At 35.7% G+C, this 27,130-nt stretch overlaps 1 protein-coding gene across 1 annotated transcript in view; it reads left to right on the top strand.

The window, feature by feature from the left end:
* Positions 1-27,130, top strand: part of CCSER1 (coiled-coil serine rich protein 1) — a 677,753-nt gene that overhangs the window by 468,940 nt on the left and 181,683 nt on the right. Inside the window, exon 7 of the mRNA XM_081304852.1 lies at positions 11,706-11,783. Coding sequence (XP_081160978.1) covers positions 11,706-11,783 — 78 coding nt within the window. The remainder of the gene's footprint in view (positions 1-11,705; positions 11,784-27,130) is intronic.

Here is a 27,130-nt window from a genome sequence, read left to right as displayed (position 1 = left end):
TTAGAAAGGCCCTGCCCATTCTATGACAGCTGACACAACTGATAGTTAATATTTACTTTTATTTTCTTTAGGTATTTGTTTCTCATAGGTTTTATATTTAACAATTTAATCCATTAAGTTTTTTCAATGCAGTGTAAGGTTCTGGGATTTTTTCCCCCTAACAGTTAACCAGCTGGTACATCAGAGCATATTAAAAAGCAGATATATATCTCTTTGCCCCCAAAGTTCAATACATTTGGAACTACATCCCTTGTCAAATAATAGTACAATTGCCTTGGAGTGAAATTGATAATATATGTGAAGTTATTCAATTATGTACACAGCCCTTAGCTGAGTTTATAACTCTATAAATGTATTAAATGGAATAATCAAGGATATGTTTTAATAATTTTATTGTAAAAGCCTGGGAATGTACTTACATACATGTTATCACAAAATTTGGTGTATGAAAAAATTAAAATGCAAAAGTATCTAAAGTAAGGACTCTAGGAAGATGAATAAAGTTACATTTATATGATAGAAATTGCAAGTTCATCATAAAATAAGCTAAAGTAAAACATTTTCCTTTGAATATGAGGAAAATACTGAGAATGTAGTTAGAAGCAAAATTTAGGATATAAATAATTATAAACAGAAAAATGGTGGAAAAAGTACAGATATTGTATATGTGACTGTCTTTGGACAGTGGATTTTTTTTTCCTCTTTATTTACCCCTCAATCCATCTATCAATCAAATCTATTCATTTATTCCTTTTTCTAGTTTGTACTTTTTGTACTTGGCTTGTCCCCACAATGAATTTAAGATAATTGAAGACAGGGACTGTTTTTATTGAGCACACATCACAGTATCTGGTTTGGTGGAGGTTCTCAGTACTGTCTGTTAAATGTTGTTAATAAAATTAGAACCTAATTGGGACTTGTTGAAAGCAGCTGAAGATACCAAGAATATCCAATAAGATAAATAGATGGATAATGGAGATGTAAGTCATAGACCAAGGCATAAAGAGTTCTGGCAGCAATTAGTGTGGCTCCAACCAGAAATGGGAGGTTAGAGACAGAACTTTTCATCCTGGGAAAAGAAATGAATTAAAACAGGGACTGATTCTCCAAGTGTTTGTACAAGAATATAAGGTTCAAGTATTATGAACTCTCAGAATTTGGTATATGGTTAAAAACTTCAGTTTCCTAAAACTGAAACAAACAAGAAGCAAGATAAAATCAGGAAGCTTAGTAATTGTGAGATAACTAATACCACCACCCAAAAAGAAGCTGGTTTGAAAATTACATAGTTAATAAGATTAGCTTTTTCTGTTCTCCATTATATTGTAGTTTGTCTGGCATGAAGTAACTGTACTTTTGGTAGTTGATTTTATGTTTTTTTTTTTTTTTTAGTGAATAATAGAATGTGAATTTTGTCATTGTGGTTGACCTCTAGCACTGTTATAAAGAGAAAATTTTCTGGATCTCGGTGACTGATATTGCTTGTATGTTTACTACCACAGCTTCATAATAAGCATCATGTGTGTGTATATAGTTGCTTTTGTCTAATTTTATACTAAAAAAATGAGTCTTCAACTCAGGAATGCTTTCCCAGTAGTTCTAGTTACTGAAAAGCACAAATTCAAATAAGGTATAAGCCTGAGTTCTTAGGCCAACTTTAGGTTTTGTCATTGGTTAATGTATTCACCAATACCTGGTAAAGTTTCTTACTCATTTACTTTGAATCATCCAACAAAACCTTCTCATCCCTTAATATAATTTAATTTCTGAACATTCCAAACTAAGAGCAAATTCATGATTTTCCTCTGGAATCCATTCTGAAGGAACAAGCCACCTTTACTTCTTTGCTATAGCCCATTAATTTGATATATTCTGGAGGGTTAGTCACAGCTTTGATTTAGTCACAGAACAATAAAGAGATGATTCACTGTAACTGTACCACATAATCAGAGTAGAGATAAGAACAAAACTGACTCAAGTCCTCTTGTAGGATAGTGTATCTCTCCCCTCTAATATTATTGATAAACAGAAAGTTAATTTTAAAAATTATTTACGTTTTTCTCTGTCGTTTTAGGAAGATTATCATCAAATAAAACTACCATCTTGTACGTCTGTACTAAATGCCTTTAAAAAATATTTTTAATTGTAGATGAACAAAATGCCTTTATTTTATTTTATCCATTTTTATGTGGTGCTGAGGATCGAACCCAGTGCCTCACACATGATAGACAAGTGCTCTACCACTGAGCCACAACCCTACCTCCTGTACTAAATGTTTTTTTCAGGTGGAGAATACATGATGAGACAGTGGAAGAATATTTACTCCTAAGTCTTACATCACTGTGTAAATTGATAGAATCTCTATGCAGGACAATTTTTAATATCCCTGAAAATTACAACTGAATGTATCTTTTAGACCAATGATTCCATATACAAAAGTTATGTTATAGATAATTATGTGCATAGTTTAATATTACTTATTTTAAAAAATATTTCTTAGATGTTGATTTACCTTTATTTTATTCATTTATTTATATGCAGTACTGACAATCGAACCCAGTGCCTCACACATGCTAGGCAAGTGATCTACCACTGAGCCCCAGCCCCAGCCCCTAATATTATTAAGTTTTATTAATTTTAACTATGTTTATAATAGCAGAAGTGGGAATGTAATGCCAGTTAAATACATTATAAGATAGCCCTAAAATGAAATCAAGAAACTCAATATAGAGAAGTAAATAAAAATTTCAAAAAGGTAAGCTTAAGGACACTTTGTATAGCATGCTATACTAAAATATATATGTATATATACACACACACACACACACATACATACATACATACAGAATCCTAAAAAATAAAAAATTTCAAAAAGGCAAGCTTAAGGACTATTTGTATAGTTAAGCTGTCGTATGTGGGTGTATATATATATATTTTTTTCCCTAAAATATATATATTCCTAATATATATATATATATATGTATATATATATATATATTCCTAGAATATATATATATATTCCTTATATATATATTTTTTTCATATATATGTGAATGAGAAAAAAAATTGTGTGTGTTTCTATTTTATGCATGTAATTTCTGTGGAAGGTTAAAAAGTAAAATTTGTTGGCTCAGCATTGCTAGGAACTACTCATGAAAAACAGACTATTTTTTGCAAAAAGATGTATCTTTTGAATTTTTTACTATGTGAACATGTTAACTAGTCAAAACTAAGTTTAAAAATGTATTAAATAAAAAATAGCAAAGGGGCTGGGGTGGAGCACTTGCCTAGGATGTGTGACGCACTGGATTCAATCCTCACCCCCACATAATAATAAATAAAATAAAGGTAATGTGTCCATCTACAACTAAAAATGTTTTTAAGAAATAAGTATGCTTGATATACAGGCATTTTTTCCCACTCAATCTCATGACCAACTAATTAGAAAATGAGTCCCAAAAAATTTAGAAAATAATTTTTTAAATCATCTTTCATCACATAAATATTGTTACCTTCCTATTCTAGAATAGAGTAATATCATGGCTTTCTCTGCTCCACTATGTCAGCCAATGTGAAACTGTTCATTCTGTAACTAGCAACTTTCCAGCTATAGTGCTTATTACTGGATTGGAAAAGATGCTCAAATCTCAGCCACACTGTTTTAGTGAGCAAAATAGAACTGGACCATCACTATGTCTTATATGTCCTTAGACTTTTATTCTATTTCTCCATTTCCTGGATTTACTGGCCCTTTGTTGGATTTATTCCTAGGGATGTTCCATCCACTTGGTGGCCTCTGAAATTCAGAGAGAAACACATTTTTATGACCTCAGCATCATTAATTGAATGGAAGCTTTCCTTTCTAAAAATTCCAACAGAATTCTCAGATTTGAGCTTCATTTAAATAATTTTAAATAATTTGTCTATTGTGCCTTTTGTGTGTATGTCTAGTAGGAAACATTGGCTAGCTATTTATTATAAGTGCCTAGTTATTTCTCAAAACACATGAACTGAGAGTTTGGGGAAAATCACACCCCCATGAAAACAAAACTGTTGCTAAAATATGTGATAGATAGAAAAAAATAGCAGATAACAACTATAAGAGGATGTTATAAAGAAAATGCCTGATTTTCATTTGGAAAAAGTATAGCCAGTAGAAGATGTAACTGGAAGGGAAAGCATTGTTGAAATAGGCCTAAACACAAAGAATTGCTCCTGATTATAGGACTTAACTCAATTTTCTGATGTTCTCAGTGTGGTTTGCTGCTACCAAACAGGTAGGCATCGGACACCTACCACTTAAGGGATGAAATGAGTAGAATCAGCTTCCCATGGCTCTCAGAGTTCCTCATAGAGTTTTGCCTGATGGTTAGTGGTTGGCACTTAGATGGGAGAAATCCAGGTATGTTGGCTCCTGGCCCCTGGTGTATAAGACTGATAAAAAGCACATTTTAGAACTGATTATACTGTTTATATATAAAAAAATGTTTTTCTGTATCACAATTAGATATTCTATATTCCTTTTTTTACTAAGTCTTTAGGTCTACAGCAAGCCTGATCACATTTTCCCAGCAGGGCGAATCATAGCAAAACTTAAAATCTAAGCATATGGAAGCCTAAGTATACTCAATACATGTTGAACAGCTGTATGAATAAATGAATTTTCTTGTGTAAAAATAAAAATATTAAGAATAGTATTTCATCAATATAACACAAATAAAAATTACCTACATACTTTACATAAGAATAACATTATTATAGCAGCAATACATTTCAATGTGTGTGTATATTTCTATAAAATTTTAGGACTGTTTTAATACACCCTTAAGTTAGGTTTTAGGGTAAGCCTTAAATTGTTAGACCTAAAGAATTATAAAATTTAACCTGATGGCTTAAAAAAGTAAAATATTTCACTTATATTCAGATCTGTTTATGTACCCAAAGAATTTTAGTCCAATTGATCATGCTTTACTTCAAAAAATTCTTTTAAACAAGCTTTAATCCCATAAGACAGATTCATTAATTATACTTTCATGGACAACATAATTAATGAATTTATACTATGGAATTATAGCTTCCAGTAAATATTAATAATGCAAACTCACTCTACCAAGCAACTTAAGAGGACCCAAACAAATAGATCATGTTATATGGCTGACGCTTTCCTTCAACACTTCCACATGGAACATAAAAGCATGCAAAACAATTTAGCATCAACTTCTGAGATCTTTGGATAATTAAGTTTCCTTGGTGGAGGATATTGTGCATCCTGATAAAATGATCTGTCAAAATTTGTGTTTATGAAAGTTATAAGAACTCCGATAAAAGCCTAGAAGCTAAGAGTATAATGACTATCATGTATTATAACCCTGAGTAACTCAGTTATATTGCTAAGTGTTTTTAAGTTTTAATCTTAGAATAGTTTTAGAATTACAAAAAAGTTGCAGAGGAAGTATAGAGAACTCTTATATATTCATTACCAATTTTCCTCTATTGTTATCCTAACTAAGCAAAGTATATTGCTTAAGTATATTGCTTAGTTAAAGTTACTTTTAACTAAATTAGATAGTTTATTCAGATTCCAACCATTTCCCCTAATGTGCCTCTTGTTATTCCAAATTTCCATCCATGATACTATATTATATTTGGTTGTCTTGTAACAAGGCTGTCAAGTAATGTGGTCTGTAAAAGGTCCTCAGAATTTCCTTTTTCTTGATGGCTTTGATGATATTGAGTAGTGCTGGTCAAGATTGCTGCAGGACATCTCTCAACTTGGGTTGTCTGATGTTCTTCTCATAAGAGGAGTGGTGTTTCTGGTTTTGGAAAGGAAGAGCACAGATATAGAGTACCCCTTTTAGAACATTATCAAGGTATATGCTGTCAACATGATGCTAACTTGAGCCCCATGTCTAAGACAGGTTTGCCAGGTTTCTCCAGTATAAAGTTACCTTTCTCCCTTTATACTTTGCTCTTTGGAATTAGTCACCAAAGGTCAAGTGTGAGGAAGGGATGTTAAGTTCCATCTCTTGAAGAGAGTGAGTGTCTAGATAAATTTTTGAAATTTTCCCGTAAGAGGAATTGTCCCTTCTCTCAATTATTTATTTGATTTTCTTATTTATTTTTGTGTGGATTCATGAATTTAAAAAAAATACTTTCAAGTTGTTCTCTAATACTACGTTATTTTTTTTTTGTTCATATCATTTCAACTCTGGCATTTGGGAGCACTGTTAATGTTGGCTTTTCTCTTTGGCATACTCTTACCTGTTTTGTGAGCACTCTCTTACTTTCTAGCAAGCCAATAAACTTCAGAATCATCTTGTACATTCCATGCCCCATTTCTGGCTGGAGTCAGCCATTTCACTGAGGATCTCTGTTCCTTTGTTAGAAGATACCAAGATCCAAGTTAATAAAGAACATTTTTATTAAATAAATTAATGTATTTACCCATAATCAGAGAAAAAAAACATAATATGCCTCATAATATATTGCCAAATGCTTGTGAAAAATTTCTCTCATTCTCACAGAATAACTTCCTCATTTGTGATTTAAGAATATTTAAAACTAAATTTAAATTAAAAATTTTATCATTATTATATAAATAGCTGATTTTGAAATTTCATAGTCAGAACATTATAAGTACAAGTGATGGACCATTTGTAAATCATCTGAGTGTTCTTCATCTCTTCATATCTAAGGGAATAATAATTGTGTCTCTCAATATTACTAAATTAAGTACAAATTTGTATCAATAATAAATATAATAGTGAAAGTTAAGGGATGTAATGCTCAAAATTTCCATGTTCTTTTCTGATTTAGTAACTGTTAATAGTGAGTCTTACCCTTCAATTTTCCTGATACTTTAACCAACATGCACTAAGTGCCAGGGCCCTGGACTGTGTACTTTGCCACTTGTCCATAAAGCAGTATCAGTAGATATGATCAAATTTCTAACTGAACACCCAAATCTCTGGTGATATTCCATTTTTCAAACTATCATCTGAAACTTCACCTGGGAAAGAAACCACTATTATAATAAAATATTTTCTTTCATAGTTATTATTTATCTGAGGGAGACTGACAATTATGATTTGCCTGTTTATTCTTGTTAACTTTTTGTTCTTATAACTCATACACTTTCCCCCCATCAACAGTGATGACTATGCTAGTTCTGGCTGCAGTGGTGATAGAGTAGGTACTAGGTTGGTAGTCAGAGTACATAAAATGATACTTTAACGTGAGGATTTCAGTGAGATAACTTATCTCTTATATCCTGCCTCTGGATAAATCATCATTAATTATTCTGTACATTTATAGAAGTTATCTCATAGGAGCTGGGAGAAATTATAGTGGGTTCTGCTGTTGTTTTTCTCTAGTCTGGTGTCACTTTAATTTAAGACCCTTGGTATTTGCTCTCATTGTGTGGCACAGTTTAATAAATGGTGTGGTGCTTGTAGATCATCTTTGTACTTCCACTATGATTAATTCCATTGAGCAATCTGCTGAACAGAGTAATATCCCCTCCCCATCTCTTGGCATTTTATTTAAAATAGCATTTTCTATTTCTTCTCGTTTTCTATTTTCCCTCAAGGACAAAGATAAGCAAATAGTTAAAAAGAACCAGTCTTTGAGATGACAGACGTGAGACTACTTGTGAATTAGGGTGTTTAGTCAGCTTTCTGTTTCTTTAAAGAAAGGCCTGACAACCAACTTAAAAAGAGGAAAGGTTTATTTTGGCTCACAGTTTTGGAGGTCTTAGTCCATAGTTATTTGACCCATTTGTTTGGAGTGGTGATAGTGTGTGGTCATAGAAGTTGCTTACCACATGATGGCTGGGGAGTAAAAGATAGAAAGAAGAATGGCTAGTTCTCAATATCCCCTTCCAAGGAGGCCCCGCCTCTATCCATCACTTCCCAATAGTAGTGCCCCAGTCTGGGGACCAAGCCTTTAACACATGTGTCTATGGATGACACCTATACAAACCATGGCATAGAAGACTCATGTTCTGAAACAGCAGTAACAAAGTAGTAAGTAGTTTCTCTAAAATTAGTCAAGTAAAGAGAATTCTAGAGCGCAACATGCATTGAGAAGAGGATGATATTCACCAGAACGTGTACAAAATGTTCAAAAGTAAATATCTGTCTAGATTTTATTATTGAACTTAAAGAACATAGGTAACATGAAGCTCAATTCAAAGAAAAATAAAATATTGTTGATGACATGAGATAGAAACGAAGTCTGCTAATTTGAGTGGAAGAATACTTTAAGGGTAGAAAAATATTAGGTTCATATTATTTATTCACTTTAGCATCAGAAAGAAGCAGTTTATCTGTTGGATATAGAACCAGCCAGGCCCAGGACACTTCTTAGATTTGGGATAGGCTTCTTATACAAAAATGTCTAATGCAGTCTTCAGTGGATAACAAAGCCCAAGTGTGTTAATGAATCTCTTGGGTTTCACTTTCACTTTGTTGTCAACCAACCATTCCCAGAGTCTCCAAAATATAAAAAGAGTAAATGAAGCCATATTTAGCATTATTTTATTAAGAAAATTGTGAATTAACATATATTGCTACCTTTTGAAAACTCAAAAAGTAACTTACAAAAGGATTTCATATATATAATGTCTATCATATATATTCTATATGTGAACTCAGGGATGCTTTACCACTGAGCTACAACACATCTTTTTATTTTATTTAGAGACAGATTCCAAGTTTCCAAGGCTGTCTTGAACTTGGATCCTTCCTTCTCACCAAAGTAACTGGAATTATAGGCACAGTCACCACAACTGCCATTAATGTATATTTTGGTAGACACTTGCATAAATATTACTATCTTCAAAGGAAAGGGCAATTGGATTAAAATATGAAGTACAGAAAAGACTTATCTTCAAGTGTTTACTGTAATTCTATCTAAAAAAGCATAAACATAGTGGAATGACACATAAATTATAGAACACTGAAAAGGAAATGGAGAAACAATAATAAATGAAGATACTTCTGATTTTTTAATGTTTTCTCAACTCGATAATTTAGTGCAGTATATCAAATGTTGTCATGTAGATTGATTTGTTTTTCAAAACATTTATCTCAAGATTTTCTTAGAGCAACAGAACTAAAATGTAACACTTATTATAAAATGGATTTGACAGTAAAAGCCAGTACAAAGTTTTCTTTAAGAATGACATTTAAATAATCAGTGTTATGTGAGGCAATGAAGCTTGGAATCTGTTTTGCAAAATTCCTTAGAATTATACACATTTATTTCCAGGAAGTTGTAGGAGACCTCTGCCCTTGAGAAAGTTTGCTATAGAGCTTTATTTTAAGCTCATTGTCTTATGGGAGTTCAAAAACTTTCATCTGCAAGAGTATGATCCAGGCTTTTGAATTTCCAAAACTGAATGTTACCACTGTCTCCTGAATATACATTTTTAAGGGATGATTTATTAATAGGATATGCAGACCATCAATTTTATGAGTCAATATCAGATAATTCATCTGTGTATAATCTTTTCTGTCACTTGCTTAAAATCTCATGTGAAATCCCACACTGACAAAAGCAGCTCAAGGAGTCTTGCTTATGATTTTTTTCTATTTCTGCAAAACGTTTCATTCATTTCTTCTATTAGAATCCTCCAATAGCTTGGTTGATTAGAAAAGCTTTACTTCTCTCTTGTGTCATGTAATCAGATAGTGACAGGCAATAATTGATAATATTTCCTAATTTTTATCAGTTAAATATCCTGGAATCTCTAGATTAAATTTAGAAATAAAAGAGAAAGAGCAACTCATTCAAGTATTTGCTACATGTATTTTCTACTTTTAGTAGATTAAAAGTATTGTTCAGATTTTACCAGAGTTCTCCTACCAACATTTTAAATACATAGCCTTATATCAATTTCTAAAATAGTTGCAATATATTATGTGAAAATTATACTGAATATCTTCATTCCTATTTCAGAGTTCTTATTCATGGTTTCTGGAATAGTAAATCTAAAGTACTCTTAATGGCTATCTAAAATATGTTCAGTTTATTGTACATTTTAATCAAAAGAATTGAAATAATGTTTGAATAGACACTAAGAATGTGTAGCAATTGTACCATCTAGGCAAACTTGTTCTCTTATCTGAGTCAAGATTAATTCTTTATTTAAACTTCATTGAAATTTTTTTCTGTATTTGTGTGCATGTATATTTGAAACCAAGTAGAAAAATATGAGCATACATTATTTTCAAATTTTTATTTGCTTATCTACTTGAGTGGAAAATATCCTGAGAGAATGTGTTAAGAATATAATTAAGTATCTTCTGTTGCTGCCTATTATTAGTATCTTTTTTCTTCCTTTTTGTAAATTAAATTAATAATGAACTTCTAAGGCCATATCTTTTTAAAGGTTAATCTTTTATTTAAGAATTTTTAAAAAAATACCTTTGTTTTTATTTATTTATTTTTATATTGTGTGGAGGATCAAACCCAGCTAGGCAAGCGCTCTACCACTGAGCCACAACCCCAGCCCTTATTTAAGAAGTTTTAATGGATTATATTTTCAAAGGATTAGGACAGTGTTAACAACATTCCTATCATTCTCTTATATTAGATTACATGCTTTGTATTTATTTTTTTATCTAGAAAAATGTAAGAGAGCTTTTAGAATACCAGAAACTATAAATATAGGAACTTCTTAAATTTAATATTTCTTTAGTTTTCATTTGTATATTATTGACAGATATGGTTTCTATGATGAAAAATAAAACTAGGTCCATTAACTTAAATTTCTGTGGAAGGAAAAAAAATGCATAATGCATGTTTCAAAATCAACTAAAAGACATTGAAATAGCAATGTAATAGGTCATTGCAGATACAGTTTAATTTTTAAAAGAAAATGCAAATCTATGCGTTCAGCAAAGATAATGCTAAAAATCTTTGTATTTATGAGATGCATTTGGTAGCCATTATATTTAATGAAATACACTTAAAAGATCCATGAAGATTATGCTAAGTGAAGCTAGCCAATCCCTAAAAAACAAATGCCAAATGTCTTCTTTGATATAAGGAGAGTAACTAAGAACAGAGTAGGGAAGAAGAGCATGAGAAGATGACTAACATTAAACAGGGATGAGAGGTGGGAGGGAAAGGGAGAGAGAAGGGAAATTGCTTGGAAATGGAAGGAGACCCTCAGGGTTATACAAAATTACATACAAGAGGAAGTGAGGGGAAAGGGAAAAATAATACAAGGGGGAGAAATGAATTACAGTAGAGGGGGTAGAGAGAGAAGAGGGGAGGGGAGGGGAGGGGAGGGGAGGGGGGATAGTAGAGGATAGGAAAGGCAGCAGAATACAACAGACATGAGTATGTCAATATGTAAATTAGTGGAAGTGTAACTGATGTGATTCTGCAATCTGTATACGGGGTAAAAATGGGAGTTCATAACCCACTTGAATCAAAGTGTGAAATATGATATATCAAGAACTATGTAATGTTTTGAACAACCAATAAAAAAAAGATCCATGAAGAACGATAGTTTGATTAATTTTCCAGATAACTATTTCTATATGTATGATGATTAAATAATCATGATTTGGATTCTTATATGTCCTTATTTATTTATCTGTTTCTTATAACAAGAAGCATTGGATTCTAAGGTATGAGTGGCAAGAATGACTCCAGAAAGGCCCCCGTTCATTGTAGTTTTTCTTTCTTCACAGAGTGCAGACATGAGCCCAGCAAGCAGCACCACTTCGCTTCCTGTTAGTCCTCTCACTGAAGAGCCAGTGCCTTTCAAGGTAAAGAAATAACCAGAAAGGAATTTTTTTTTCATATTTTTAGGTTAAAAAATAGTTTAGATACTTGATGCATAGGAAGCAAGGTAAGCTGCTTTAATCTTTAAGAGCATGATTTCAAATATTTAAACCATTGTTTTTTCTCTCCATTGTTATTTTATTGCTAGCTTAAGGTAAAGGTGTTAACTACTTTGTGGAACAGTTGTTTGCCCTACATCTAAGATACAGGGATTTTATCATAATCTTCGATGCATGTGATTTAGGAGTTTCACGTCTGTTGTTTATACTAATTCAAATTAAAGGTTTCGAATGAATTATTTAAGCCCTATCAGCAGTTACATTTTTGTTAGCAATACTAGGTCACCAAAAAGTAATGATGTAATCATTACAAAATAAAAGTCAACATTAAGATTTGAAATATGGACTCATTCTCTGAAATACGTTATATTTATTAAGTATTTAAGCAAATATGCAAATAAATATTTAAATGCTATGAGTAGAGATGCTATGTGTACATTACAAACATGAAGTATGTTATTTCCCCATTTAAGAACAGATGTTTCACTTTCAGCCAAAGCTTGAAGATCAACTATTTTATATTTGTACCAAGAAAAGTGAATATAATTAGAATTATTATAAATAAAGGCAATTCTTAAGAGTCTGAGGAAAAAACTGATAAAATTGGAATGATGTAGACACCTGAATTGCTTTCCATATAATTTGGTTTAAAACAGCAGTTCATGCTTTTGAGACTCATGATTTTCATGATTTGTCATAAAAGTATTATTGTTATGAGATACTTTTCCTTGTTCATGTCAAAACTCTATGCTATTGAAGTTTGTTTTAGTCAGCTTTTTCACTGCTGTGACTAAAAGACCTGACAAGAATAATTATAGAGGAGGAAAAGTCTATTTGAGGGCTCATGGTTTCTAAGGTTTCAGTTCATAGAAAGTGGGCTCCAATCCTTGGGGTTGGAGGTGAGGCTGAACATCATGGCAGAAGAGTATGGTGGAGGGAATGGGCTTCCAGGATGATCAAGAAGCAGAGAGAGAGAGAGAGAGATTCTGCTCCCTAGATAGAAAATTCATAACCCAAAGGTATGCCCCCAACCCACCTCCTCCATCCACACCCTAACTGCCTTCAGTTATCACTCAGATAATCCTTCAGGGAATTAACTCACTGATTGGGTTAACCCAATTATTTCTCTTCTAAATCTTCTTGCACTGTCTCACACATGAAGTATTGGGGAACATCTCACATCCAAACCATGAGGAACTTCATCTTGCTTATGCCTAATTATGGATGTCTTATACTCAGTATTTCTATATTGTTGAAAATTATAAAAGGTCATGAATTCCATTGAGGATGTTTAGTTTTCCCCTTATGGATGCTTTATTTGCTTAAGAATAAAGAAATAATTGTTAAAAGCTAATTTCTGTATCAAAAGAATGGTTACATGCAGAATAATATTTGATTCCATTATTTATTGAGAAATATTTCCTTTGTTATTTTATATTAAAATGAGAACATAATACTAATGCTTCAAAGTTTAGCATGACTTGATATTTCCATTTTATTTGGCATGTGGGATGAAATTTATAGAAGAAACAAATCTTTAACAAGACTTTATTTGAACTCTGAAAGCTTCACCAGAAACCATTTTCTCTTTTTAATATATTGATAATGACTGCAGTCCTCAAAAATTAATGTATTTTTTAACAAAGGTAAAAAAAGTAGGTCAGATATGTTCCAGAATCTGCTGACATAATGCTAATATAAATATAATTATTCTACTTAGATTCTTTAACTGGTTCTAAGAGATCAATATTGTTTCTAAGTTAATGTGTTTAAGTGGTTTCATAAGCAATTAAAACTTTCAAGTGCTTATAATATGTAATATTGACATTCAATGCTAGTGTAGTCTTTCTTAAATTACATTTTTGTGAAAAGAATATTTATATTTTTTAAAAAATTTTTATCACTTGTAAAATGATGTCATTAGTACCTAAAAGTATATAAAATTTAAATTTCAAAATTATGAAATAAAACTCCAGCATTTTCTTCTTTTATCTTTAATTTATAAATTTTCACTATGTAAATGAGTAATGGAATATTTATTTATCTTTATGTAAAGGCAAGATGTATTGAAAATATCTTTAGAAGTACTTAGCAGTCTGTATCATAAATTTCAAAAATCTGTTGAAAAATCATTGAAACCATGGAAAACGTAATTTTTCTTATAAACATACCAGGAAAAAAATATAATGTTATAATTCCTATGTGATTAAATTCTCTCTAAGATTATGATACTTGACCAATACGCTAACTAGAAAACAAAGTGTTATATTTTTCTCCATGAATGTTGCATGGGTGAGGGACATTCCTTAGCCTCCTACAATAAAGTATGTGCAGCAACCCATCACCATCCACTCTGATATTGGAAGACCAAAACGTCTGAAAGATAAGTGTTGGTGACTGATTGAAGGACTTGATTTTCCCTTTTCTTCTGGGAAAACTAGTCTACTAATAAAAACGTGTTCCCTCCCTTTCCATGGTTCATTTTGGAAATTCAGAACCATTGAAGGAAGATATCTTATTTTGGTTTAAACATTTATCATGATGAATGCTTTACTTTTCACTTTATCTTTAGAATGACATTTCAGGCTAAATTAATTTTAACCATACCATTTTCAATTTTAAAAAAGATTGTTATTTTTAAAAACCTAATAAATACTATCCCACTAATGTTTGTGACTTCATTCTTTTTCTGAGAGTGGGGGGTTACTGGGGATGGAACTCAAGGACACACAGCCACATCCCCAGCCCTATTTTGTATTTTATTTAGAGACAGAGTCCCTAAATAAAATAAAATAAATAAAAGCCTCACTTTTGCTACGGCTGGCTTGCCTGCCTCAGCCTCCCAAGCCACTGGGATTCTAGGCATGCACCATCACGATGGCTGTGCCTTCTTGACCTGGATATTAAATGAAATATTGGACCAGAGAAGATGGCGGCGAAGGGAATGCAGCACCCCAGTACGCTACACCACTGTGCGGGAGAAACACGAGGTGAAACGGCTGAAGACTACCTTGGTGGGAATCCCCAGTGAAATTGAGGTGCTCCAGAACCTAGAGGACAGATTTCCAGCACGCGGGATTCGGCTGCAGGGGCTTGGTCGCGGGCGATTTCTCCGCACGGAGGGAAGCAGTAACTGGTCGGCAGACCGCCCCGTGGATGGAGTCTGGGATGCGCCAGAGTTAATTAGCCGCGAGATACCAGAGCGAGATTACAGCGAAGCGGATTCTGCAGGCTCCTGCCAGTGGCACACTGGCCGCGCTGAGTGCTGAGTTCCAGCTTTGAAACAGAGGAGAGAACCGGTCCAGTTCGATTCCCGACACCGGTCGGAACATGGAGGAGGACAGCAGCCGCCATCATGGAGAGCTGATGCAATCATCCCTGTTTTCTACTGATCTCAGCTCATTCAACTACGGAACAGGTGATTCCAGGCTGGTAATTGCCTGCGTCACGCAGACAGATCGCTCAGGCTCGGGACTGGAAAATCTGAGGAGAATACTCTTCGGGCCTCACCCCTGGCAAGGCAGGCGCCGGACTTTGAGCTGCCAGATTCTAGTTCCCCAGGTTGCTTTGGCCCAGGGCGGGAGATCCTTCGGGAACTCCGGGCGGAGGCCAGTTACAAGTGGATTGTGTACTGAGGGGCGGCGTGGCTCTAACTCCCAGAACAGTTTTGGCCCGGGGCTAGGGAACCCGCGGCAACTGCATCTTTGACCTTGCCCCTGGGAGAGGTTGGAGCTGCCAGGCTCGGGCTCCCAGGGCTGCTTGGGCCTGAGGCTGGGGTACCTCTGTGGAGCCTGCTCCTAGCAGAGTGTGGCAGGGATCGGAGAGGCTGGGTTCTGGCTCTCGTGGCTGCTGGAGCCCAGGGCCGCGGAGCCTGCGGGGACCGAGAGCTGAGGCCAGCCACAAGTGAAACTTGCGACGAGGGGCAGCGGGACTCTGTCTCCTGGAACAGTTTTGGCCCGGAGCTGGGGAGCCTGCGGGAAGTGCGTCTTAGACTCTGCTCCCAGCGGAGCGTGCACCGAGCAGGGAGAGTCTGGTGCGGCCAGGCTTGGGCAACGAGCAGGGAGAGTCTGGTGTGGCCAGGCTTGGGCTCCCGGGGCTGCTTTGGCCTGAGATTGGGGAACCCGCGGCGGTTGCCCTGAGGAGCCTGCTCCTAGCAGAACGTGGCGGGGATCGGAGAGACCGGCTCCTGGCTCCCGAAGCGGCTCTGCCTCAGGGTTGGGGATCCTACAGGGACTGCTTCTTGTTCCGGACAGTAGCCGCCCACGCCTGGAACAGGACCAGTGACCCGACGGCAGGGTAGCCAAGTCAACCCACTTGGAGTGGAGGCCGTGAAGAGCTGCTGTCTGATCCTGCAAGGTAGGCAGACCTGCGTCCCACTGGCAGGACAGGCTCGGCAGCCTGCCAGTGTGGTGGGCGAGTAGCATCGAGGCAGTCACGTCACACTGGTTGGAGTGGGGGTTGAACAGAGCCGCCGCCAGCGTCCAGAAGGAGCCCAGAGACCCGTTGGAGAGGCAGTTAGGTACCCCCACTGGGAGTGGGGGTTGAGCAGAACTGCCGCCCAGGCCCGCAGGGTGGGCAGATCTGAGACCCACCGGCGGAACAGGCTTGGAGGCCGACCAGCGTGGTAGACACGTCACATCAATTGGAGTAGGGGTGGAGAAGAGCTGCCGCCCACGTCCGGATCAGGACCGACGATCCGAGGACGTGGTAGGAACGTCACCACAATTGGAGTGGGCGTAGAGTAGAGCAGCCACCCGTGCCCGCAGGGCGGGCAGACCTACGACCAACCAGCGTAGTGGATAGATCACCCTGAGTAGAGGAGGATCATAGCCACTACCCGCCCTACAAGAGAGATATCCCAACTATACAAGAGCAACATAAATAAACAGGGGGAAAAATTTCAAAAACACAACAGTTTCACCAAGCAGAAAGAAAAGCAAGCAACATGAAAAGACACGGAAAGAAAGGACCACAAGCAATGCAGGTCAACTCAACTCTAGAAGAGGTAATAGCTGCAATAGATGGAATGTCAGATAAAGAGTTCAGGATATACATGCTTCAGATGATCTGGACTCTCAAGGAAGACATGAGACAGCAAAATCAGACAATGAAAGATCACATTGACAAGGAACTACAGAAACAAATCCAGGAAGTAAAAGATCAATTTCACAGGGAGTTAGAAGTAATAAAAAACAAACAAATAGAAATCCTAGAAATGCAGGAAGCAATAAACCAACTTAAAACCTCAATTGACAATACTACCAGCAGAATAGATCACTTAGAAGATAGAACATCAGACAATGAAGACAAAGTATTTCAACTTGAGAAGAACATAGACAGTTCAGCAAGACTGCTAAGAAACCATAAGCAGAACATTCAAGAGATATGGGATAACATTAAAAGACCAAACTTAAGAGTCATTGGGATACAGGAGGGCACAGAGCTCCAAACCTGAGGAATGAACAATCTATTCAATGAAATAATACGAGAAAACTTTCCAGACTTGAAGAATGAAACAGAATCCCATATCCTAGAAGCCTACAGGACGCCAAAAGTGCAAAATCATAAGAGATCCACACCTAGACACATTATAATGAAGATGCCCAACATACAGAATAAGGAGAGAATTTTAAAAGCTACAAGAGAAAGAAAGCAGATTACATTTAGGGGCAAACCAATCAGGATAACAACTGATCTCTCAACACAGACTCTGAAAGCTAGAAGATCCTGGAATAACATATTTCAAACACTGAAAGAAAATGGGCTCCAACCAAGAATCGTGTATCCGGTGAAATTAAGCTTCAGGATGGAAGATGAAATTAAAACCTTTCACGATAAACAAAAGTTAAAAGAATTCGCAGCTAGAAAACCATCTCTTCAAAAAATCCTTGGCAAAACATTACAGGAAGAGGAAACTGAAAATAACATTGAAAACCATCAGTGGGAGGTAGGACAGTAAAGGGGGGAAAGTAACCAAAGAGGAAAACTAATCAGGTTTAGTAACATAAATAAACAAATATGACTGGAGGAACAAACCAAATCTCAATAATAACCCTAAATGTTAATGGCTTAAACTCACCAATTAAGAGACACAGGCTAGTCGAATGGATCACAAAACAAGATCCAACAATATGTTGCCTACAGGAGACACATTTGATAGGAAAAGATATACATAGACTGAAGGTGAAAGGCTGGGAAAAATCATTCCACTCATATGGACTGCGGAAACAAGCAGGAGTGTCCATACTCATATCAAACAAAATAGATTTCAAGCCAAAGTTAATCAAAAAGGATAAAGAGGGACACTGCATACTGCTCAAGGGAACCATACACCAACAAGGCATAACAATCATAAATATATATGCCCCAAACAATGGTGCAGCTACGTTCATCAAGCAAACTCTTCTCAAGTACAAGAGTCTAATAGACCACCATACAGTAATCGTGGGAGACTTCAACACACCTCTCTCACCACTGGACAGATCTTCCAAACAAAAGTTAAACAAGGAAACTATAGAACTCAACAACACAATTAACAACCTAGACTTAATTGACATATATAGAATATACCACCCAACATCAAGTAGTTACACTTTTTTCTCAGCAGCACATGGATCCTTCACAAAAATAGATCATATATTATGTCACAGGACAACTCTTAGACAATATAAAGGAGTAGAAATAATACCATGCATCTTATCTGATCATAATGGAATGAAACTGAAAATCAACGATAAAAGAAGGAAGGAAAAATCATGCATCACATGGAGAATGAACAATAGGTTACTGAATGATCAATGGGTCATAGAAGACATTAAGGAGGAAATTAAAAACTTCTTAGAGTTAAATGAAATCACAGACACAACATATCGGAATCTATGGGACACATTGAAAGCAGTTTTAAAAGGAAAATTCATTGCTTGGAGCGCATTCCTTAAAAAAAGAAAAAACCAACAAATAAACGATCTCATATATCATCTCAAAATCCTAGAAAAAGAAGACCAAAATAACAGCAAAAGAAGTAGAAGGCAAGAAATAATTAAAATCAGAGCTGAAATTAATGAAATCGAAACAAAAGAAACAATTGAAAAAATTGACAAAACCAAAAGTTGGTTCTTTGAAAAAATAAATAAAATTGACAGACCCTTAGCCATGCTAACGAAGAGAAGAAGAGAGAGAACCCCAATTACTAGCATACGGGATGAAAAAGGCAATATCACAACAGACACTTCAGAAATACAGAAGATAATCAGAAATTACTTTGAATCCTTATACTCCAATGAAATAGAAGATAGTGAAGGCATCGATAAATTTCTTAAGTCATATGATCTGCCCAGATTGAGTCAGGAAGATATAGACAGCCTAAACAGACCAATAATAATAGAGGAAATAGAAGAAACCATCAAAAGACTACCAACTAAGAAAAGCCCAGGACCAGACGGGTATACAGCAGAGTTTTACAAAACCTTTAAAGAGGAACTAACACCAATACTTTTCAAGCTATTTCAGGAAATAGAAAAAGAGGGAGAACTTCCAAAGACATTCTACGAGGCCAACATCACCCTGATACCTAAACCAGACAGAGACACTTCAAAGAAAGAAAACTACAGACCAATATCTCTAATGAACCTAGATGCAAAAATCCTCAATAAAATCCTGGCGAATCGGATTCAAAATCGTATCAAAAAAATTATACACCATGATCAAGTAGGATTCATCCCTGGGATGCAAGGATGGTTCAATATACGGAAATCAATAAATGTTATTCACCACATCAATAGACTTAAAAACAAGAACCATATGATCATCTCGATAGATGCAGAAAAAGCATTCGACAAAGTACAGCATCTCTTTATCTTCAAAACTCTAGAAAAATTAGGGATAACAGGATCATACCTCAACATTGTAAAAGCAATCTATGATAAGCCACAGGCCAGCATCATTCTGAATGGAGAAAAATTGAAGGCATTCCCTCTAAGATCTGGTACAAGACAGGGATGCCCTCTCTCACCACTTCTGTTCAACATAGTCCTCGAAACACTGGCCAGAGCAATTAGACAGACGAAAGAAATTAAAGGCATAAAAATAGGAAAAGAAGAACTTAAATTATCACTATTTGCAGACGATATGATTCTATACCTAACAGACCCAAAAGGGTCTACAAAGAAACTATTAGAGTTAATAAATGAATTCAGCAAAGTGGCGGGATATAAAATCAACACGCATAAATCAAATGCATTCCTGTATATCAGCGACAAATCCTCTGAAACGGAAATGAGGACAACTACTCCATTCACAATATCCTCCAAAAAAATAAAATACCTGGAAATCAACCTAACAAAAGAGGTGAAAGACCTAAACAATGAAAACTTCAGAACCCTAAAAAGAGACATAGAAGAAGACCTCAGAAGATGGAAAAATATACCCTGTTCATGGATAGGCAGAACTAACATCATCAAAATGGCGATATTACCAAAAGTTCTCTATAAGTTCAATGCTATCCCAATCAAAATCCCAACAGCATTTCTTGTAGAAATAGATAAAAGAATCAGGAAATTCATATGGAATAATAAAAGACCCAGAATAGCAAAAACAATGCTAAGCAGGAAGTGTGAATCAGGCGGTATAGCGATACCAGACTTCAAACTATACTACAGAGCAATAGTAACAAAAACAGCATGGTACTGGTACCAAAACAGGTGAGTGGACCAATGGTACAGAATAGAAGACACAGTAACCAATCCGCAAAACTACAACTATCTTATATTTGATAAAGGAGCTAAAAGCATGCAATGGAGGAAGGATAGCATCTTCAACATGGTGCTGGGAAAACTGGAAATCCATTTGCATCAAAATGAAACTGAATCCCTTTCTCTCGCCATGCACAAAATTTAACTCAAAATGGATCAAGGAGCTCGATATTAAATCAGAGACACGGCGTCTGATAGAAGAAAAAGTCGGCTATGATCTACATACTGTGGGGTCAGGCTCCAAATTCCTCAATAGGACACCCATAGCGCAAGAGTTAACAACCAGAATCAACAAATGGGACTTACTCAAACTAAAAAGTTTTCTCTCAACAAAAGAAACAATAAGAGAGATAAACAGGGAGCCTACATCCTGGGAACAAATCTTTACTCCACACACTTCAGATAGAGCCCTAATATCCAGAGTATACAAAGAACTCAAAAAATTAGATAATAAGATAACAAATAACCCAATCAACAAATGGGCCAAGGACCTGAACAGACACTTCTCAGAGGAGGACATACAATCAATCAACAAGTACATGAAAAAATGCTCAACATCGCTAGCAGTCAGAGAAATGCAAATCAAAACCACCCTAAGATACCATCTCACTCCAGTAAGATTGGCAGCCATTAAGAAGTCCAACAACAACAAGTGCTGGCGAGGATGCGGGGAAATGGGTACACTTGTTCATTGTTGGTGGGACTGCAAAATGGTGCAGCCAATTTGGAAAGCAGTATGGAGATTTCTTGGAAAGCTGGGAATGGAACCACCATTTGACCCAGCTATTCCCCTTTTCGGTCTATTCCCTAAAGACCTAACAAGAGCATGCTACAGGGACACTGCTATATCGATGTTCATAGCAGCACAATTCATGATAGCAAGATTGTGGAACCAACCTAGAAGCCCTTCAATAGATGAATGGATTAAAAAAATGTGGCATTTATACACAATGGAGTATTACTCTGCATTAAGAAATGACAAAATCATAGAATTTGGAGGGAAATGGATGGCATTAGAGCAGATTATGCTAAGTGAAGCTAGCCAATCCTTAAAAAACAAATGTCAAATGTCTTCTTTGATATAAGGGGAGTAACCAAGGACAGGGTAGAGACGAAGAGCTGGAGAAGAAGATTAACATTAAACAGGGATGATAGGCGGGAGGGAAAGGGAGAGTTAAGGGAAATTGCATGGAATTGGAAGGTGAGCCTCAGGGTTATACACAATTACATATAAGAGGAAAGGAGGAGTAGGAGAAAAATTATATAAGTGGAAGAAACGATTTATAGTAGAGGGGATGGAGAGAGAGAAGGGGAGGGGAGAGGAGGGGAGGGGTGAGGGGACAGTGGAGAATGGGATAGACAGCAGAATACATCAGTCACTAGAAAGGCAATTTGTAAATCAATGGAAATGTAACTGATGTGACACAGCAATCTGTATACGGGGTAAAAATGGGAGTTCATAACCCACTTGAATCAATCTGTGAAATATGGTATATTAAGAACTATGTAATGTTTTGAACAACCAACAATAAAATAATTAAAAAAAATAAATGAAATATTGGATAGGAAATCTGCCTAATGAACAACATTGGAGGTCTTTCCATCTTCCAGGGTCTTTTTCAGTTTCTTCAGTGTTGTATAATTTTCATTGTAGATATCTTTACCTTCTTGGGTAGATTTATTCCTAGGAGTTGTTTCCTTCCTTCCTTCCCTCCCTCCCTCCCTCCTTCCCTTCCTCCCTCCCTCCTTCCCTTCCTCCCTCCCTCCCTCCTTCCTTCCTTCCCTCCCTCCCTCCTTCCATCCTTCCCTCCCTCCCTCCCTCCTTTCTTCCTTCCATTATGAATGCAACTGTTTTTCTCATTTCCCCCCCAGCAGATTCACTATATAGAAAAGCCATTGGCTTTTGTATGTTAGTTTTGTATCCTGCTACATTGGAAGACTGGTTTATCAGTTCTAAGAGATACTTTGGGGGAGTCTTCAGGAATTTTTCAGTATAGAATCACATCATCTGCAAACAGAGATAATTTCACTCTCTCCTTTCCTTTTGAATCTCTTTTATTTCTTTTTCAGGCTAAAGTTTCCAGTGGTAAATTTAAAAAGAGTGTTGAGAGTAGAGACCAATTTCTCATTCCTGATTTTAGAGGAAATTCCTTTAATTTTTCCCCATTGAGTTATAATTTTTGCTATGGATTTACACTATTCAATATTCATTTGTAGCTGGGCACAGTGGTGCACACTTGTAATCCCGGTAACCAGGAGGCTAAGGCAGAAGGATCAAAAGTTGGGGCTGGTCTCAACAACTTAACAAGGCCCTAAGCGACTTAGCAAGACCCTGTCACAAAATAAAAAAAAGGACTCGTGATATAGGTTAGGGGTAGAATACCCTATGTTCAATTTCTAGTACCCCTCCTCCCAAAATTTATTTTCACAAGTCGTGGCTATTCAGTTGAGCTTGTATATCAGGTTCTTATGAAAACTAATTAATAGAAATGTTTATTAATTTTGAAGGAAAAAGTAAATGAACTGTCTTTATGAATAACTAATAAGTGTAGTAAAACATTAGTTGGAAAAAAGACAACCAAAATGACAATAAGGTATCATTTTATCAGGAACACACCATAGTAAACTTTTCTTTAATTCTCCAAGCCTCCATAGTAGGATAACCTTGTAACTCCTAAATGCATGGCTTTCGCTAAAAGAATATTACTCAATTTTTAAAAAATACTGGGGGGAAACTCACTGTAAACAAAGCACTGTTGATATTTTTCTCTTTTGCTATAACGTCAATATAGTGAGTAGCTTCCATTTATCTTGTGTATCAATATCAGGAGTGAAAAGAGCACCTTTGGAGACTCTAGAAGAGAGGGGTCAAAAATTGTGGTGTGACCTTCACAGAATCTTCCACTGTACACCAAGCAGCGTTAGATTTGTGTGCTCCCACACAAATCTGACTCTGCTTGGTATACAGTGGAAGATGTATTGTATCTTATTGTTGTTGCTTTTTATATATTAGATTTAATAGTCTCTTTTAGTTTTAGAAATCACCTTTTCAGCCCACTGTGGTGTATTTCTGCATTTCTAGTCCCTTTCTGACTAGTCCACCTATTCCTTCACTGATTTGTTGGTGGAACAGTTTATTGAATACTTACCATATGCTTGATGATTTTCTAAGACATCAAAGCAGACATTATAAGTACACACATTAATGGTGTTTGGGTTCTAGTGAGAAGAAATAAACAACAAATAAATAAATATACAACACTTCAGGTAGGGTAAATATTAAAATGAAAAATAATGCAGGATTTGCAGGATAGAAAGTGGCACTGGAGTGTGTTGCTATTTCGACAAGGATATTCAAAGAAGGCCTGCTTTGAGTAGGGGACATTTTGGTTGAGACCATAATAATAAAAAGGGAGAAAGCTACTCATGCTTCCAGGTTAAGAGGCAAAAGTTTTGAGCAAAGAGAACAGTTTACGTATTCAGAATTGGCATTCTGAGTGGAGAAGAGCAAATGAGAGAACAGGTAGCTTAAGAGATCAGGCCGAGGAGAAACCTTATTAGGAAAGGTATTATATGCTGTGTTAGACTCAGTATCTTACTTTGCATGGAACAGAAAACCACTGGAGCATTTTCAGAAAAAACAATAGAATAATCAGATTTTATTTTAAAACTTTTACTTGGCTTTTATGAAGATATCTGAAGGACATGATGAAAGAAGGAAATCAAGGTTCCTATAGTTTAGGGATTAGGGTGGCTTAAACTGGAGTGGTAAAATTGAAGGGGTAAGAATTGGTTGAATATTGAACACATTTTGAATGTTGAGCTAGTGGAATGTATTAATACATAGGATGGGTCATACATAGCATATACTGAAAAGACAAAACGAAAGATGATTCTAGTTATATTGTTCTCTATATTTCCCAAGTTTCACTCTATAAATTATCTTTATGGTATCATAAATAACTAAATATCATGATATAAACACTAATGAAGTTTTTTTTATTTGACTGGTTTTTATTATAGTAATAAAACAGAAAGATTAAATGTGAGATGGTAGAGGATATTGACTTTGCTTAGGCTAATATTCAATTCCAAAATTAATACTCATTTTATAATCTATTTTCTCTAAATAACTGAAAAGCACACAGGTAAAGCTAGACATGAAGTCATTTGAGGCAGTTTCTGATAGAGCAATAATTATAGGAGAAAAATGTGATTCATTGGTACTTAGTTGACAAAATGATTAGGTAAAATTTTTCAAGGAACAGATGATGAATTTTTAATATAAATTCAGATTATGATTATTTTAAAGGATCAGTTGATATTAATGTCTTGGTCAATTGTCTGCTGTTGTAACAGCATATCACATACTGGATGAATTATAAACAACAGAATTTTATTTATACCATAGTTATGGAGGCTAGAGAACCTAAGGGTGTGGTGCAAGCTACTGGTGAGGGTCTCCTTGCTGCATCATAACATGGACAAGTAAGTGAGTAGATGGGAAAGAGAGAGGAAATGGGACTGAACTCAACCTTTTTGTTAGGAACCCATTCCCACCATGTTGATCTTACTCTAATCATGAAGGCAAAGCCCTTGTGGTCTAATCATCTCTTGAGGATTCTCTCTCTTATTACCATCACAGTGGCAACTGAATTTTAGTATGAGTTTTGGAGGGGAATTTCAAAACATAGCAGTTATGAAAGTAATTTTAAATAAAAATGTCATCAATATGTTCTATAATGGGAATAGAAGTTAAGGGGGATCTATTATCTATAATATGCATATTTAAGTAAACTGAAGGCTTAAGTAAGGTAGATTATGAAGATCACCCCTTTATTAACAAATCCAATACCTGCCTATATGACTGGAACCCCTGAAAGCCTGTTGGCCTGTCCTTCCTTTGCAATCCCTTCCTTCATCCTCCTCTTCTCCAGGAACTAGTGACTGTTTTAAGAAAAGAAAAAGTAGAAGTGCCAGGCCATTTAGGACTAGGGTCAGCAATACCAGCTTTACTTCCACATTCTTGATTTGGTTAGGTAATTATGCCAGTGGTCCCCAGGTCTACTTCCACAAAGATTTGTAAAAACACAGAACTCCACATAGACTATACAATCTCATCTCCCTGCAGTGAAAATACAGCAAGATACATGTGGAGTTTCATCTCAGTAAAGCCCATTAGAAACTTGACAACAGAGACTTTTATTGTGGGCTGATCATGCGGGATCTCTATACCTAATGGTTACCAAAATTCCAAACTCCAAGCAAGAAATCTGGTGTTTAACATAAACCAGATTGTTTATACAAACATTTGAGGAACAGTGAACCAGTCTTACCATTTTATGGAAAGTTTTTTTTTTGTAGGACACTGGTTACAGGTCAAGTATTTAGACAAGGGCCAATAGCCAGCATTGCAGGCAGGGCTTTGGAAGGGTGGTATGTAACATGAAGGCTGCCATAACAAAATACCACAGTCTAAGGTGGCTTAGAAAACAGAGCTCTGTTTGTCACAGTTCTGGAGGGTAGCACCCATGATAAGGTGTTAGCATTGGGGGTTTCTTCTGGGGCTACTCTCCTTGGCTTGAAGAAGGCTAGCTTCTTGCTGTGTCCTAATGTGGCCTTTCCTCTGTGTAACTGACCTTTCTTCCTCTTCTTATAAGGACACCAGTCTCATCAGATCAAGTCCTGATCCTAAGAGCCTCATTTTAACTTACCACCTCTTTAAAGATCATATCTCTCTATATGGTTACATTGTGAGATGCTAGGGATTGAGACTTACAAATTTGTGGGGAGCCCAATTCAGCCTATAATGAATAGGCAGACTCAGACCTGCTATGTGAACTCTCTATCACACACACAAAAACCTTAAAGCAAGAAATGGGGAAATAAAATTGCACTTTTTGATAGGGAATGACAGAGAATTGTAGCAATTTTTAAACTGTACATTGCTATGTGATATTCTGTTAGTAGGTCAGTTTCATGTCTATTGAATTCTCAGTCAGGTATGAGGAATCTTGGTTTGAAGGCAGAAAGAAAATAGTTTTTCTTATTCATATTTATTAATTAGTATATCATTTGAGCATATTTTCCAATGCCCCTTTAAATTCTATTAATTTTAGAAATTTCACTCAATTTGAATTAAAGTCCTTCAAAAATTGTTGTTGAGAATATCAAAGAATATTTTACTGAATTCATATAAATACATTAAAAGTAAAATTTAAATCAAAATAACAACTACCAAACAATAATTTCTATAATATGTTTATATAGTATAATTTAGATTAATTATTTTTCCTCTGCTCTATTGAGATAAATTTAGAATTAACATTATATCTATTGATGTTTGCAAATAGCATTATTGTTCCATAATGATTGCTCTTATAGCTTTGGAATTTATATCCTAGTAAGAAAAATAAAAGTTTGACATAAATGAAAGCCAAAGTGAACTTAATTTGTGGCAAAAGATGCAGTATCTCTCATACATTGTAGACCTCAGGGCAAAAGATGTTAATGGGAAAAATA

Source organism: Spermophilus citellus (assembly GCF_964194105.1).
Source record: "Spermophilus citellus genome assembly, chromosome: 8".
Taxonomy (NCBI): Eukaryota; Metazoa; Chordata; class Mammalia; order Rodentia; family Sciuridae; genus Spermophilus; species Spermophilus citellus.
Note: the sequence above shows the minus strand (reverse complement) of the source record. Positions and strands in the feature narration are given on the sequence as shown.